The 17,211-nt window shown below is 43.4% G+C and overlaps 1 protein-coding gene across 10 annotated transcripts in view; it reads right to left on the bottom strand.

Moving 5' to 3' along the window:
• The window catches only part of LOC115574070 (MAM domain-containing glycosylphosphatidylinositol anchor protein 2), a 267,969-nt gene that overhangs the window by 90,898 nt on the left and 159,860 nt on the right, over positions 1-17,211 (bottom strand). For 7 of the 10 annotated variants that reach the window (XM_030405288.1, XM_030405284.1, XM_030405282.1 and 4 more), the window contains 3 exons: positions 11,182-11,378; positions 6,800-6,935; positions 6,277-6,546 (listed from right to left, as the gene is read on the bottom strand). In XM_030405288.1, coding sequence (XP_030261148.1) covers positions 6,277-6,546; positions 6,800-6,935; positions 11,182-11,378 — 603 coding nt within the window. The remainder of the gene's footprint in view (positions 1-6,276; positions 6,547-6,799; positions 6,936-11,181; positions 11,379-17,211) is intronic. The other 3 variants (XM_030405287.1, XM_030405283.1, XM_030405286.1) reach the window with 1 other exon arrangement.

Below are 17,211 nucleotides of genomic sequence, written 5' to 3'. Positions count from 1 at the left end.
TTTAGCAGGAAGACAGGAAGCACATGCACATGAGTCTGCTCGTGTGTGTGTGTGCAGGGAGTCGGGGAAAACAGAATGCCAGGCCGGCTGCCCATTTCAACACCATCCACAGACAGTTCCGTCTCAATTCACCAACTCTCCGTTTGAGAGCTGCCGACTCGCATTTGATACCAAACAGAAGAGAGGAAGAAACAACCAGCGCGGACTATTTTTGCATTGTCGCAGCAGATACATCACAAACTGGTGTGTTTGTGGAGGACTGAATGGACCGAAGCAGTAAGGGGAAACAGGGTATTCACCTGCATTTGACGACGTGTTGCGGACCCTTAATCCATAAAAAGGATCTTGTCAGCAGGGTGATGTGATGCCAGTAGCCTGCTGGGCTGGCTGTGGAGAAGGCCAAGCCCTGGAAGCCAGTCTGGCTGGTAGGACAGTATGGCCAGAGAAACTACCATCTGCTGGGGAGAGATGTGTGTTTTCACACACACAGCCCCCTTTGGCAACAGCAGTTTGAGAGGGCTTCTCAAGGACTGAAGAGGAGGGTGAACACGCTGAGGCAGGCATCGATGAGGCCACAGGATGACCCTGCATAACATGCAGAACCAAGCCAGTGTAGGCTGAAATAAATCAATTGGTATTTCATGTACACATGCAGGATTTTCACATGGATATCAACACAAACGCACACACTCTCAGGCAGTGTTTTCTTCACAAGTGCGACAATTCCAATTTCAAACTTTTCATGGCCACACATACACACATCATCAGCAATCTGCAGAGCATTTCTGCATTCTCCATTCAAAACCATTAAATCAAACTGTATTGGAATTAAAATATTCTGAAAATTAAAGCAACAGGCACATGAATATACATGAAGATGTATACAGACAGGCAGTCTCTCCTCCTGTTGCCTCCTTTTCCTGCACACACCCGACACACACACACACACACACACACACACAAACACAAAAACAAACGCACACAGAAATAAAAGAACAACTAAAGGTCTGCCTGTGCTCTCGCCTCAAGCCTGGCTTATCCTCTTTCAATTTTCTTTTTCTCCTCACTTCAAAGTATCACAACAGTAAAAAGTTGCCAGCGGAGTGACTGTGCCGTCACCAAAAAGAAATAGGCAATTCTTACACGCAACGTGACATTCATTTTCATTTCAAACTTGGCCAGCCAGAGTGGCAGCGATATGTGAGAAGTGCAGGAGAACAGAGCACAATGTTTTATCTTAATGTGTACATGGTTAGATTATAACACAATGTGTTTGGAAGGAGATACAGTACATTCCATTCAAGTGCCACGACTCAGTTATACAGTTTGCTGTGCGGAGTCAATCCTGTTATTCCAAAGTGTTTATTGTGTGAGGGCTGGTTTTGTTAAAAAAAAAAAAAAAAGTTCTTTACTGATACCTTGACTTTTTGTTTGATGCTTTTCTGATACAAAATCTGTAAAATCCATCTTGAACAAATAGAAAATTACATTTAATCAAAGTTCAACGACCTGAGACGGGGACAAACTGTATTTACCCTGCGCACTTATCTTGACCTGCATAACCAATGTTGTATTTAACTACATAAAAAATATGAATAACTGTCAGAGGGAACATTAATGTCAGATAGAAAACCAGCAGTATGCCACTGTAACGTCCAGTCTAACTAAGAGGAAGAAAAACAGGGAATAACTGTGTGGATGATGGTTGTGAAACTGGGAAATGGTGGCAAAGACCTCTTACTTTCTCTGTGATATTAGCAGCCAGGCAGGCCAGGTCTGACAACTATCCAACGTGTCATCTTCAGGGTGAGTTCTCTCCAGTTACCTGCTGGTCTCTAAGTAGCACTGGGTCCCCTGTAAGATACACTCTACACCTTGGCTCCATCTGCACTCCACAGCCAAAAATGTGGCTTTAAATTGTGTTTTTTATGATTATTTTTATCACTGGCTCTCTGACGCTGATGAGATCTACCCCTTAGGTATTGGAATTTACTATTGATGTGATTCGAGTGGTGCCCTAAAAGTATAAAAGTTCAGTACCAGGCCCTGTTCACGTGTAATTTCAGCAAAGTGTCAAGAAGACAGGTTCAAATCCATTATCGCCACTTCAACCTCACCCTGTTAACTCCACTTTTACTGCTTTCACTTGGAGGGTTTTTCTATTTTCAGGACCATCTCAAAACCAGTTAACAGAGAGTGGAAGTGGTCTGTACAATACACTGTAAACTCTGACAGTGCACCTGCGCTACTTGACACAGCAAAGTCCTCGTCTATAATGATCAGGGCTGATATATTTGGTTATTATCACAGATAAATCTGTTTGACTGTGTATTCCAGCCAATAAGTCACAAGATATTTTCACAAAAGATATTTTGGGATATGTCATCTCTCAACTAAAGAGGAAGTTAAATCTTCAAGGGCGAAATGCCTCCATCATTTCATATAGTGGTCATAATTCTCTAAGTAAAACGTTTGGGATCCTGTAAACATGTTCATTCATCTGCTAAACCCACTTCATAAACTGAAGCACACATGTTGGGAGAATGCGGCAGTAATCATGAATAATGTTCGTCTGTCTCGCAGCTTTCCAATATTAGTTTGGTCACGCCTCACAAGTCTGCATTCTGTACGCCGCCTTTTTATGTTGGCTAAGGACAAAAATAACAGCGAGGGGAGAAGTTAAAATCAAAGCCGAAAAACATCACTTTGTTTCTAAATCCAAACATCTAATAGCATCTGTGCTGATGGAAATTTCCAGCAAATGGTTGAAAATATAGCACCCTACGGGGCCCGCTGCATATAGAAAGACGCTTTAAGAGTGTGTTCATGCATCATGACACTGGGTAAAATTAGTAAGAAGAGATCAGAGGCAAGAGCAAACAATGGAGAAGTCGTCGCAGATGCATCACAGACACAGTTTGGTTCTGAAAAAGCGGGTTGTCAGACAGAATATAACCAACGGGACCATGAGCATGTCGGGCATGAAGCTCTGCGCCTCTCCATTACTTCCACTTTTCATGGCTGCCGCACTGCTCAATATGCAGCCAGTTCTTCAAGAAACAGATCAAATTCATGATATACTTCTACGTCTATCAAAGTACATTCATACCACCCACCCATGTTGATCCCCAAATTGCATTTGCCTCAGTGACAGCTCATCAGACTCAGGAGAGCGACCCTGGTGTCACGCTGAGATGTGTGATAACGTGTTGACGTCTGTCCCAGAGCTAATTTACAAAGATAAAAAAAAAAAGAAAAAGAAAAAAGACTGTCATGCTTTTAACTTTTAGAGCTTTCGTAGCTTCTATAAGACTTGGCTCAAATTTATTTTGACACCAGTGATGCTTTGTTGGGTTAATTAGACGTCATTTGTACCCACTCAGTTTGTTCTAGGTGACTACTTAATAATAACTGTAGATCCCCCCAGCAGCACAGCGAACAATGACTGTAATTTCTTTTGTCACATATTGATGAATCATGTAGCATATTTCGTTTTAGCGCGCCTAGATTTCTTTGGTTTAGATTGTTTTCAGCCCTAATTCACACTTCACGATGAGTGAGTTAATTTGCTAGGGACGGCGCTTCTTGTCAGTTTAATTTCTTTAGCCACCTCCTCTGTCTGATATCTTTGTCTTCTAACACCTGCACTAGACTCCTGAGTGGCACAGACGTCACTCTATTGGCTTCTAGGCTTTAGGAGAAAAATACAATGCTACTGATCGATGCTCATCACTCGATAGGCTTTTATCACGTAATGGAACTGTGTTGATCCGTGGAGATGCTCCCCTCCGATGTGGTTTGGATCGCATTTTAACCACAGATTTACTGCGTCATTTAAAATATCAAAGTGTGAGATACAGTTTCACTGTCGTCATCATTTCTACAGGACAGATGCGTGCTGTGTTTTACTGGGATTTTAATCGTAAACACGGCTCATAAGATTTGGAAGTTTATTGCAACTTCCACAATACCCGCTGCCTTCCTTCCCTTTGACGCTTCAGTTCCGGCTGCACACCGCGAAGCAGCTAGAGTCTCTTCGCCTGTCTCTGACTCAGTGGCCTTCAGTGTTGCTAGGCTATTACTCATAACATCCCACAGATATAGCCTTAAGGTGTGATTTAAAAAAAAAAAAAAAGAGTGAACAATGATATTATTAGGGTGAGGTTAAGGAGCAGAGAAGTTGTCTTAGGCTTTTATATCTGGAATGATGGAGAAAGAAAGTTCAGAAGCAAAGATCTTTGTTTGTTTTTCATGCAGCTCTCTGCTGCCCGACCAATCAATCGTTATGGATCCTGCGTGGCATTTAGTCAAGCAGAATAATACATATCCGTCTTGTTTCACTTTTAACAAGTGCCATTAATGCTCTGCAGCCTTAAAATGAGTAAAAATACACATTTTCGTCCTACCTGTAGTTTTATTTATAGAGTCAGACTGTTTTGGAGTTTTTGAGCTATCAGCGATGGAGATCATGCCGGATTTATTTTCTTCTGCGTGTCACAAGACCGAGTTTATCGTCCATGAGTAGGTGCATGCTTCCTTCTGCATATTGATGTGCTTGGAGGGTGTAGTTTGGTAGAAAGAGAGAAGTTCAAAAGAGTTTCTGTGGATTATCTTGATTAACCAGGTCATGATTTCTGGAGAAAGACATCACCTTTGAGTTTCTCTAAATGTTATTGTTATTGCACTTAGCCCTAGCCCACCGCAAGCCAGGTGCCATCTAGTTCAATTATACTCCAGAGAAGGCGGACATCTCTACGACCGACACTCAGCCACGTACACCAAATCAATCTACATGGATGAATAGCTCCTCAGGTACTCTTTAATTGTGACACGTCGGTGTGATTGTATTCATATCTAAGGAAGGTGGTGATTTTTGATCTTTTTTTTTTTCATGATATTTTGCCAAGATCCCATGAGAACCGCTGTCAGCTCCAGACGTATGACACATCGATGAGAGCGTTATATTTATTGCTTGCGCTGAGTGCGGCCCTGACTTATTCGCTGCCATGGGACACCTGACACCTTCTCTTTGATGTAAGCCTCTCGATTCTTAAGTCCTCAATGATATGGGCACTTTCACAATACAGAGAGCGGTTTTTATCTGTCAGGGGGGGCCATCAGAAATGATTTGCTGATGATTTGATTTTCATCCCGGGGAGTGTGTGGCTGCATAAATAAATGCCTCCAAACAGACTGAGCACTGAGGCGACCTGATGATGGAGCTGTGGCATAATCTCTGAGATGAGAGGAGGAAACTCTTTGAGGAAACTTTCCGAGCCAATCTGCTAAACTCTGATTCAAATGTGTCCCAATTGTGAGCGGGTGATGCTCCTCAGGAAAGTTTAAGATTCGAATTTGGATCATCGCATGAATGCCGTTTTTTTTTTTTTTTGTCAAGACTTCACTAATTGAAGCGTCTTTTCATTCACCTGCAAGAGGTTTGTGCAGTTTCACATTCAGGGCACTGGGATCCTCTTGTTATGTCACTGATGAAAGTCACCCTTAATCCTCGCGCTTAGTAACAGCAGTCGATTTAAGAATATAAAAAGTCGATTTCCTCGTGCATCCCGTCTCACATCAAAACAGCTTTTCCTTACAGATGGTAAAATTGCCTGTTTTGAGTATTAACCTTCAAAGCCAATCCTTTTTTTTTTTTCTGTGCAGTTTACTGTTAATATTAAAAAGCCTAATCATAAGTGCACTTCATCCTCTGCGTATTCACATTTATTGAGATCTGCCAATATGGCAAGTACGCAAAAAAAAGCGGTACTTTGATAACAGTTATTTTCTGTAATGAGCAACAGGAAGATCAGATGCTCTTCCGCCTCCTGTGCCACTCAGGTGAAGAGCAGCTTGGAGAAAAAAAAAATTGAAAACCCAGATAATTAGCCAAACAGGCAGCAAAGTCCCTGGCCCTGCTGCTTTTAATAAACTGGTGCTAACCACTCTGTGAGCCACTGCATTTTAATTAATGGTTTCACACTTTTCCTGAAAAATTAGTGTATATAAACAAACTTTAAACTAAAACATTGCTATATTGTTGCAAAATGTGATATATTATATATTATATATATATAATATTGTTGCATTTTGAAATAAAAATGTTGATGATAAAATCATATATATCTCTCATTTCACAATAACGTGTTGAGTTTTGATATTTTACTACATTATTTCACAACTAGCACAATTATAATGTTGCGTTTTTTTAGCTTTTGTAATTCTTAACGCTTTGTGCGGCTGCATACGCGTGTTTGTGCCGTCATGCCTCCTCACCTCGCACCACGATGGTAGTGGACTTCTTGGCTGGGTTCCCCACGTTGTTGCTGGCCACGCAGCTGTAGACCCCCGCCTCGTCTGAGCTGATGGCCGGGAGAGTGAGCGTGCCCCCCTTCACCACGCTCCTCTGTGGCAAGCTGTCATTACTGCTCACCCAAGTGAGAGTCGGGGGCGGCTCTCCGCCCGTGGTGATGCACACCAAGGATACCGTCTGGCCGGGATTCACTACGATAGGATCCTCCACCAGCAGCTTGATGGACGGCGAGGCTGTGGAGGGAGAGCGCGTAGAGTCTGATTAGAAAGACTGGCAGAAGATGGACAACTTTGGCAGATGTGTCAGTCGAGAGACTGCGCACCATTTCCATCTTTCCGTCTCCATGTCTGTTCTACTTTTATTAAGACGCCTTTTGTAGAAGTGGCTGTTTTATATTGCAGTCTACTCGAAATAATATCAAATTCACCTCTAAAACTGTCATTTCGGGTATTATATGCTTGTAAAATTAAAATAGTCATAGAATACCTGTCTTATTGGTGAGTCTGAAGATAACACTGCGGTCAGGGATCCCACACACATTCCTGACGGAGGCGATGCAGCTGTAGTTGGCGTAGTCCTGAGGACGCAGGTTCTTCAGCTTCAAAATCTTCGTTTCCCCCTGCAGCTCAGACCAAACCAACACTGGTATGCAAATGTGTGCAAAAATATCAACATAATCAAGTAAAAGAAATGCAAGAAAACTAGGTACAGGGAAGGAGATGACAAAGGCCAAACAGCTCCAAAGAAAGGTCAAAGAAATGAATATGTATACTGTTTTAATGAAGCCAAAATGAGAGAAAAGGTAGTCGAGTTCAAGCGTATAAGTGTAAAATCACTATAAAAAAGGATGCTGGTATATTCCAGGGAAATTAATGTGTCAACTTGCTCAATACCAACGCGCAGATTACTCTCCAGTCAATGGCCTCGCGGTAATTTCAACCATACAGCCGCAGAAATATGGATGGGCTCGGTGGGAGATCCCTCTACAGAAGCGGCTATCTCACTGAGAATGTGTTTATTAGATTCCAGCCGGGCCCGTCAACCGAGAGCCCCGCCCGGAGGGCTACGATGAGGATGTAAACCTTTGATCTGCCTGACTCCACTGTGTGGGTGTTGGGTTGGCGGAGGACGCGGCAGATTAAAACATGAGTCAGCCACATGCTGCGCCAGTCCACACAACATGACAATCACTCACGTCTATCAAGCGCTTTCATATCCAGTGAGGCTCATGGGTAACTTAATTGTATTAGATCAGCCACGAACCCCACACTCCCACTTCCTTTCTCTCTCTGTCACCTCCTCTGCTTTGGAGCAGATATCAGGAGATGAAGTCCGCAGTGTTCGGAGTGCAAGCTTTAGTCACAGCGGGTGGGTAGGGGGGGGCGTTGATCGGAAGGAAAATCTATTTTAGAAAATGCAAGGGGCAGAGAAAGGAATGGAAAGGACAAACACATTAAAAGGAATTGCACTGGGGGATTGATGGCCATATTGATGGAAAGATTGAACGCTAAAGTACACAGGAGCTTCAGGAACGGTACTTGTGGCCGACGGGAAAGGGCAAATACAATTTGGAGGAACCTATTGTCCCTGTCAGGTGAAAAAAGCACTTCTCCACTTTTGAGGGATTGAATTCTCATCTTTGGGGAAGAGCGATTCAAAACTAGCTTGATCAACTTAAAATGCATGGCGGCAGAAAAGGAAAAGGAGGACATTTCTCATGCTAGCAGCAGGAACATTGGTTGGTTGACTACATGAGGGCCAGAGAAGTGAGCGCCGAACAAAAGGAAAATATCAAAATTGACATAAATGTGATAAGTAACTCAAAGGGGATGATGAGCAATACGGTGCTACCTCGGTATTTAAATGGTTACCTCCTCAAGCACCTAGACAAAGCACTCAGAGAGACCATCACACCGCAAGGAAACATCATAAACATCACAACATATCGATTGCTATAAAGGTGTGAGAATCTGACGAGAGATGAGAAATGGCTCCATTATATCTTCGATAATTGGGCTATTCTCTGGCACCTTGTGGGTAAAATTATGGAGAGAGAGGTGAAGGAGAGAGAAACAGACAGCAGAGAGGACAGGGGATTCTTTCTTCAATAAAAGCACAGCTCAGGGCCGCACTTAATAACAAACCTGTTCTTTGTGCAGATTTTGAAATGCCACCAGTGCATTTTTTTTGGTATCAATGGGAATATAAAATACATTCGGTGGACTGAAAAGGGTGTCCGGGAACGAAGAATAATGGAGGGACGGAGGTAAAGAGACGGACTTAATTCACAAATCTGCCTGGCTAAAATGGAGGCCCGGCCGCTCTCTAATGGACTCAACTTGTGCCCGTGGGCTCGATTTCGGTCAGTTATGAATATGCGACTGAATTGTCTGAGTGTGTTTCAGGCAAGTTCAGACATATTGTCGAAATATAATGTTATTAGCCATTTATATGAGCAAATTACTAGGAGTTTAGTCAGGATTTATTTGGGGTTGGACTCAGACAAAGTTAATCTCTGGGTCTGGGTTGCGCTCGAAATTTCCAGACCCAATTAAAAGCTTTAATAGAGGGCAGGATGAAGGAGCGAGGGAAGGAGAAAAGAGCTATAAGGAGCAGGATGGAGAAGGGAAGAGTGTCTGATGAGGCCCAGTTGTGCAGCTTCTTCAGCCTACTTCGCCCACTCCATTAGTCCCCAGCCATCTTTCTTCATTTGGCCAAACATCAATTTCACTTCCTTTTTTCTCCCCTCTCTCTGTATCTTAAGCTGCTTTTCCTCTCCCGTGTGTATTTTTCTCTTTCTCATAGGATTTTCCCAATTCCCTCCGCCGGCCAATTCAACATACAAATCGCGTTCAGCCCAGTCAATTCAAAAAGCTACAATTCCGTTACTAGTGACAGGACAATCTCAAACCGGTCTTTGTCGGCTGCACAAGATCCTTTTTAGAACAAGAGCTTCTCAATTTTCAAATTGTAAGGAAAATCCAACCGAGTGTGCAGAGAGCCCCATCCTTCTGTGTCCGCAGTTTCCTCGTACGCCTGTAATTATGTGAAATCAGGTTTGTGAAACTCATAGAGGCTAATGGGTAGAACTCTTTCTCACCCATAGCACAGCAAGGGAGGGTGTCATGGTTTGGAGTGGGGTTTGGGAACAAAACAAAACATAACATAACACAGTCTCAACGTTACTAACTCATCAAATACAGCAGCCTGGTAAGTGGCCCAACACTTCAAAGTTTGGTGCTGTAGGTAACCATCAATAGTCACTTCTTGGAAGGTCCCTTTGGCTCGGTAGTATAAAGAGAGAGAGAAGTCCAATCAGGGGCAGTCGGGGTGGTGACTTACCCTCCAGACAACAGGGTTGCCCCATGTGAGTTAGTGATTCTAATTTTAATTTATGTAATTCAAGTAACATACGTAAATGACATTACGTTACTTGTGTTACATGATCGACATATAAGACAGAATGTTAGATATCATCTATAACCCAAAGTATGATCTTTTCCTAAACCTAACCTAGCGGGTTTGGTGCCTAAACTTACAGAGCCGCAGCCGTCTGACCACGTTAACAATATTCCAATATCATAGTATGTGAACTGTTTGTCAGCAAGTCTCATCGGATGTTGTATATTAGGTACTATCGTTAAATTGACAGCAGAGTCCCTTCATTTTGGAAGTCTAACTTGGTATCGTTTCTTACTTATGAGGAATTTCAAATCCAAAACTGATGCTAGATGTGTAGGTAAAGGGATTTAGTTTGAAGCTCAGTGCCACTGACCAAGCTGCCATGTTTGATGAGGAGTGAGAATGTTGTTGGCTGGAACATAAGGCGAATAAAAAGCAGCACAGGTAGGTGATATGGCCAAAATCCTCTGGCGTGATACATTTAAAGTTTCATCACAGTAACAGCATATATCACAAATCACGACTTCTGGATACATTCTACTGACGCACAGTAAATACGTCATCGACACCCAACGCTAAGTAGCAACACTGTTATTACAGTATTTCAATTTGCAGCTTTTCACCTTGTAACAGGATGTTTGTGCTGATTCATTAATTAGCGACTGAGGCTTACTCATTCCTCGCTGTGAAAACGCAGGAGGAGAGTGTACTGTGACAACATGTTGTTGCACTTCTTTTCTTCGTTGTCAGAAGAGGCTGATGAAGGTCGGCATTTACATACTTGCAGTGTCTGTTTAAGGCCCTGCAGTATGTAGAACATGATCCCACACATGATGCATTAAAATGTTGATAACAGACTTTTATTCCTGCGTGACTGCCTTCACTTCCTGTATCTAATGACTGAAACATTAACAAAACACAAAAATAGCTTTACACACATAAATTAACCATGAATCATAGTTACTAATTAATCATAGTTACTTGCAAACAGTGTATTACAAACACACTCTCATAGTGAGAGATCACTGTGTCAGAAGTTAACGAATTCCAACGCTGCTCTGTTGCTAAAACTGTTAGCTTCTTTCCCTTCTGTTCTCAACTAGTTGTGAAAGCCTCTCTTAATATGAGAGACCACTGTCTGAAAAATGCTTCAGCAAATATGGCCCCTGATGAACGCATCTTTTGTTACGCATTCAAAAGATTATTATGGTTGTTGTACACGCTTCCATTCTGTATCAGCCCATTTATCCTTCCTTTGTAGTCGGCAGTCGGAGGGCAATGGATGCATGTCTTCATGACAACCGGCATAAAGCGCCATTGAAGCAGACCTATAAGTCCTCGGCTTTCATGTTTGCCTGGTAACAGCTATAGGCCTTTACCCTCAAATAAAACAATACATCTTTCTTTGCAGCTACCGCTCCCTCTGATTCAATACTTTCATCCCTGTCATGTTGCGGCCGTCTTACCTGAGTGAAAAACGGCTCGTAGATCTCCACTCCCTTATCCGAGCCTTGCGTCAGGACCTCTCTCCCGCGATGCCAGCTGTAGCGGACGGGCGGGTTGGAGTTGGCCACACAGCGCAGAAACACAGTCCTCTCGTAGTAGAACTGCTCCTTAGCTTCTCCTATACTCTGGTGCACCGTCACCACCGGGTCATCGAGATCTGTGAGAGGGAGCGCAGAGACAGAGGAGGAAGCTATCAACAAACACTTTTCCACGAGTTGTTCAGTTGACAAAAAGACGTCTCGGATCACTCGGTCACCACAGACCACATTTCAGACATTAACATATATATATACCGGGCTATGATAACAGTAGTTAATACAATCACAATCTTCCAGGGTCCACGGTTGTCACTGTGGTTAAAGATCTGACCGAAAGGGTCAGAATTCTCATTGCATTAGCAGAGCCAGCTATCAGCATGCACGCTGGGGTCGATGTGTGAGAGGAGGTGCGACGCCCTCTGCCTGAACTACTTAAGTCAATAGGATGCAGCCCAAGGGCACATTGACTTCCCCAGTCAATGAGCGAGCCGCTGTGTGTTCCAAGTCACACTCCATTGAGAGCTTCAAACATGAGCGGGGATGACAAATACTGTGCGCAAAATGATGTTTGATGTCCGTCACTTCAAAGAATAACGTTTGGCTGGCCTTCCGCTCCGATTTAGGCACTCTGTGATTTGACACATCTGTTACTCTCCCCCATTTCCCGGCAGATCTGAGGGAAGTTTTACCCCAAACGCTAGACAGTTGGTTATTTGAGAAAGTGCTTGTGGTTGATTAAATGGATTCAAAGTTAATCATCTTACCCAGCTATCGCATTAAGCCTTGGCAAATGGTGTTCATCATAGCTGTGGTGTCTTTTAGCATGCTAATACTCGCCTTTTAGATTATGTCCATTTGCACGCTCAAAGAACGAGGGGAGCTAGCTGTTTCCCTTTCATCTCTGTCCGAGATGCAATCAGTTTTTAACACGAGCGAAAAAAGGCAATTTAAGGGAGAGGATGAGAGAAGCTAATGCAAGTTATCCCTCGCGCTAAAATACGCACTGATAAAGGCTGACCTTTTGCATATGAAGGGGGAAGTGATTGAGTGTATTAATGAGTGAGTTAATGTATCAGTGAGTGAGCAACAAGGTGGATGATTGAGTGATCGAGAGAGCCGCTGTGCGGGTATGTGGGTGAGGGAGTGCAAGCAGCTTACTGTAAATGAATACCCAAATGTTTAATGATTATAGGCCTCCAGAGAAAAACTACAAATGCCTTAGGTGTTATTAATGGATGAATTCATTGCTTTTAATTCAGTAGCGGTGGCCCGGCCCCTGGATTTGCTGAGGATCAGGTCCTAATCAAGGCGCCTGTGGGCCACAGTGCACAGCATCCAGCCTCGACGACGCACCAGCCAGAGAATGCTGATTCCTCAGTTTCATTAAAGACATGTTCTGCCCTACAGCCCCTTAATCAAAATCTAGCAGCGGTCAATACTTCATCCAGGATCCATTACAGTGTCTCAGGTAAGAGCAATTACCTTTGGGGGGCTGGGGGGAAAACAGGGGAGGGGAGTGACAGTGCTCCGGAGAAGACAGAGCGATTGCGGTGCCATTTTAGAGGAGCAGATTGCTCTAAGTAAATACACTGATTCATTATAGAGAGGAGGGGGGGGGGGGGGGGGGGGAGAGCATGAATCCTACATCTTATCTCCGACTCTACCCAGCGTCCCCCCTCATCTGTTTCCTGCTTCAAACAGTCAATTTACCGACTGTGGCAGAAATGGAGTGATTCATTGACAGCGCTATCTACCTTTGGGATAACACGTGTCTTTGAACGTCGGAACCCGAAAGGAGGTTGTCTTTTTCGCTTTCCCTCGCGGTGGCAAGAGTGCGAGGGCGCATTTCTGTATGTTTGTGCATTAGGTAAGGAGCGGCCGGGGCTATTAATAGGGCCGCAATGATATGCAGAGAGGAAGTGTATGCTAGGAGCGCAAAGAGATAAATATGGAAATATGGAAATGTACGCACTGGATTAAAATTTGATGAATTTCAAACAAAATTCCACCTCCACCATCAGTCTTTCTCCCGTAAGGATGTTTGCGTGCGTGCGCGTGCGAGTGCGTGTGCGTGTCACTCTTGTGCAATTAGCTTCTGAAGTCACGCTCGACTGATTGTGAAGCTTAAATCCCCGAGCCCAGAGGAAAACTGCGGTGTACAGGCCGCCTGCGCCAGAGTTGTTAGGGTTTGTAATTGCAGGTTTATGGGTTCACAGGCCGGTAAATCTGCCCATGTACAGCTAAACGCTCCAGCGCGCTAACCTTAGCATCACTCCCGCTCACTCCCACCAACCATGACGAGACTCAAAGCTCTGGGTTCCCCTGATATTAAGACGCGAGGGTGGGACAGCGTGACATACGAGTGTGCAAACGCATCGGCGTGGGAGAGTCAAAGGGTCGAAACAAAAAAAAAAGGTTAACATCCAGTTCACCATCAATCGTTTTGTTCCTCTCAGGTAAGAACAAAACCTGAAGATGTTGATACTCCCGTTTGAATAGCAGATGGCGCATTTTCCACTCTACAGGCCTACCAAAAACATTTGTTGGACAAATAGGCACAAGTGCGTGGTATGGATGAAAGAGAAGATAAAGATTAAAGAAGGTGCTTCATTATCACATCAAACCTTAGCTCCTGCCTTTCATGTCCCCCCCAGCTCCCACTCCCCCCCGCAAAAGGCAGACACCTGCAGACAAAACTCACACACGTTACCTCATCCACCGACCCACACCCGAGCCCGAGCCACCCAAGCACACTCGCACACACCGACGTCCTCGTACAGACCTTTTTGGGGGGCTGTCTCTCCGCTGTTAATCTAATGCGAGTTTCCCTTTCCTTTTTTTTTCTCGGCTTTGATGTCTTTCACACTCTCCGCCTGATCCGCCGGAGTCACCTGGGAAGAGGGCACCTATCGGGCTCCCAGGCTGTCAGCCATGAGCGACAGAGGCCCTGCGATTAATTTAACCTAATCACCGTCCCAGCTTGATTACCAGCGGGAGCCGCTGACCCGAATGCCATTTGTGCTGGCGTCTTTTAATGAGTAAAAACAGCCCCGTTATGTCAAATATAAGCAGTTTGCTTTTTATTTGTGCCAGAAGAACAACAAGAGACAGCAGGAGAGAGAGAAAGGACCGTGGTCGAAAACAGAGACAAAAGGAGGGTCGAGAGCATGTTAAAACTTCTAATTTGCTGCTATCCAGATGCGAGGTTAATGAGGTGATGATGCTGTATAGCAGCTGTCTCCTGCACTTACTCCAAATAAGGGTGAATTGCTCTCTTTGTAGTGGATTTTTTTTTTTTTTTTTGGGGGTCGAAATATGAGCATGAGGCATAAGCGATTAGAGAAGTTATTACTTGGCGGCCTGCCCTGTGAAGGACTTCACCTTCAAGCCTCTTTTTTAAAAAAAATTTTGGGAGAAGATGGAGTTTAAAAGCGAATCCTAAAAAAAGGCAGAGCCACCTCCACATAAATAGGAGGCGATAAGAGACAAATTCATTTTTCAGCTCTTTAGACATTCTCCATTAAACGTCCATCAGAGGTAACTGTTCATGTAGGCTTTGTTTGGATTTTTTTTAAAAATACCACTCGGAGCCAATTTTAAATAAAAGCGTCAGATAAATAAAGGCATTTCGATAATAGGGAGTGAGGATTAAACAGGAGATGCAATGTGTGAGGTATTTGCGCCGCTGATGCAGAATGCGTGGGACTGATGTGCTGTAAGGGGACCTAAAATCGCTAACAATATCCCACATCAGTTTTACCACGTGTAAACACACTGCATCAAATAAGACAGCACAAATAAAACATGATGCGGATATAATACCGGATGGTGTGCTATGATGCATTTCATTTACGCGGGTCTAAAGGTTAATAAGCCGTGTTGGTGATGTATGACATCCATCTCTCGCGGAGGCCTCTGACGGAATATGTGAATCCGCCATGTAATTTACTGTCAGAACATTTCCTTTTTCCTCCATCTCTCAACCCCCTGGCAACGATGACCTCTATCTCGTGGCCACACTCCACAATAACTAGCTGCTGCTAGTTGCATGTATTTGGTGTCAGCTGTTGCTCCACACGTATATGCGATCGCGGTGGCGGATGGATGTGTTCGGAGGGAGGTGGGCGAGGGGACAGTGCATCTATTTCCGCAGTAAGACCACTCTGTTGATGGTGCCTGTGTAACAGAGATATCTCAGCAAACTGAATATCATTCTCCGAGACGTGAGATACGAGAGCAGTCGGCTTCGTGTGCTGTCGGGGGGATAGAGGAGGGAGAGGATAGGATCCAGGGAGAGGCTCATTCAGTGTGTGTGATATCTGAATGTGGCAGGGTAATACACATTTTATGTTGAGAAAAAAAACATAAACAGTGACTGGACACGTCGTATAACAGGGGAGCTAATCTCGACACGCAATTTAAATGGCAACGTACGCACCACTGATGGACTACCTCTCGGCCAGAGGCAGTGACCTCCTGGATTTTCTGCTTCCTGCGCTGGGAAGCTCAAAGTGACAACAACACTCCAGGAGGACCTTGCTCCAACGAACAATTATGTTCATCGTTGATTAATATGTCAAGTGCTGTCTCGAGTAATCAATTAGTGGTTCGGTCTACAAAAAGGCAGAAAAAGGTGAAAAATGTAAGTCAGTGTTTCTGAAGTGCGAAGACGACATCCTATAATGCCTTGTTGTGTCCACAACACAAAGATATTCAGTTTACTGTCATATAGCAGTTAAGCAACTAGGAAAAAAAACACATTTAAGAAGCTGGATCACTCGAACTGATGAATCAATTATCCCGTGTTGGTGATTACTTCACGGGTTGACAACGAATCAGTTAATCTTGCCGCTCCAATTGTTTTTCTATATGGATGAACAAATGACGAGCAACATGATAATCAGCGAGCCTTTAAGGTTGTTGTTGGTGGATTTTGTCAGCGTTTGACTGAACCAAGCTAACTGGTACCCCCCTGTTTCCATACCTTGTGCTAAGCTAAGCTAACCGGGCAGCGACTGAAGCTTCACATTCATTGTACAGACATGACAGCGAGTGGTATCAATGTTGTCATCGAACTCTCGGCAAGCAAGCAAATAAATGTAAATCTCTACCTTGAAATAATATGATGGGTTACAAAGTAGAATCACTGCATGTCAGTGTTATTAACAGTATGTTCCATGTTGTATTGCTAATAATACTGCAAGCATCTACTTATATTAATCTCTTTTATTGTAAAAAATGTATTAATTTGTATTGATTTTCATATTAGACACAAGCCAAACCTCTGACTATTCACATGTTATAATGTTTAACAATCTGGTTTTGACATAAGATGAGAATACTTAAGCGCTTCAGCTAATATTTTTGATCTTATTTATTCTAGTTGTATATGTCTTTGATGATTAAAAGCTGATTATATTGAAATGTTTTCATAATGTTGGTTTCATGGTTATCTCTAATATGATTGTGAGTCATCACTGGAAAAGGATGTTACGGTCGCAGAGGTGAAATCCTGTCATTATAGCGCAGCACTGAAGGCATTCAACTTCCTGTTGTTTTTTTCACGTTTCACTAATGATGATTAAATACGAGCCGCTCAAAGCAAAAGCAGTGGCACACAGAGATAACACTGTGCAAACGTTGCTCACATGCTTTTGAAAACACACCTAATTAGCTCCTTCTATAATGAAATGAATGTCACCGGCATTTACCATTTCTGAATAAGAAAATATCTAAAAACAGAACAAACACTAAAAAATGAATCAGTGTTTTTGCTCTGGTTACACCGATAGAATAATAATAATCATGAATATCTGAAACCTTGTGTCACATTAATAAAACATTGCAGATTTATTAGGTTAGGTGGCTTTGTGTGTGTGTGCGTGTGTGTGTGTGTGAGTCAGTCAGACAAAATTCATTACACCTTATAACTCCCCATCCAGGCTTTAATAT

This window comes from Sparus aurata, chromosome 22, assembly GCF_900880675.1.
Source record: "Sparus aurata chromosome 22, fSpaAur1.1, whole genome shotgun sequence".
NCBI lineage: Eukaryota > Metazoa > Chordata > Actinopteri > Spariformes > Sparidae > Sparus > Sparus aurata.
The sequence above is the reverse complement of the archived record's forward strand: the minus strand, read 5'-3'. Positions and strand labels throughout refer to the sequence as shown.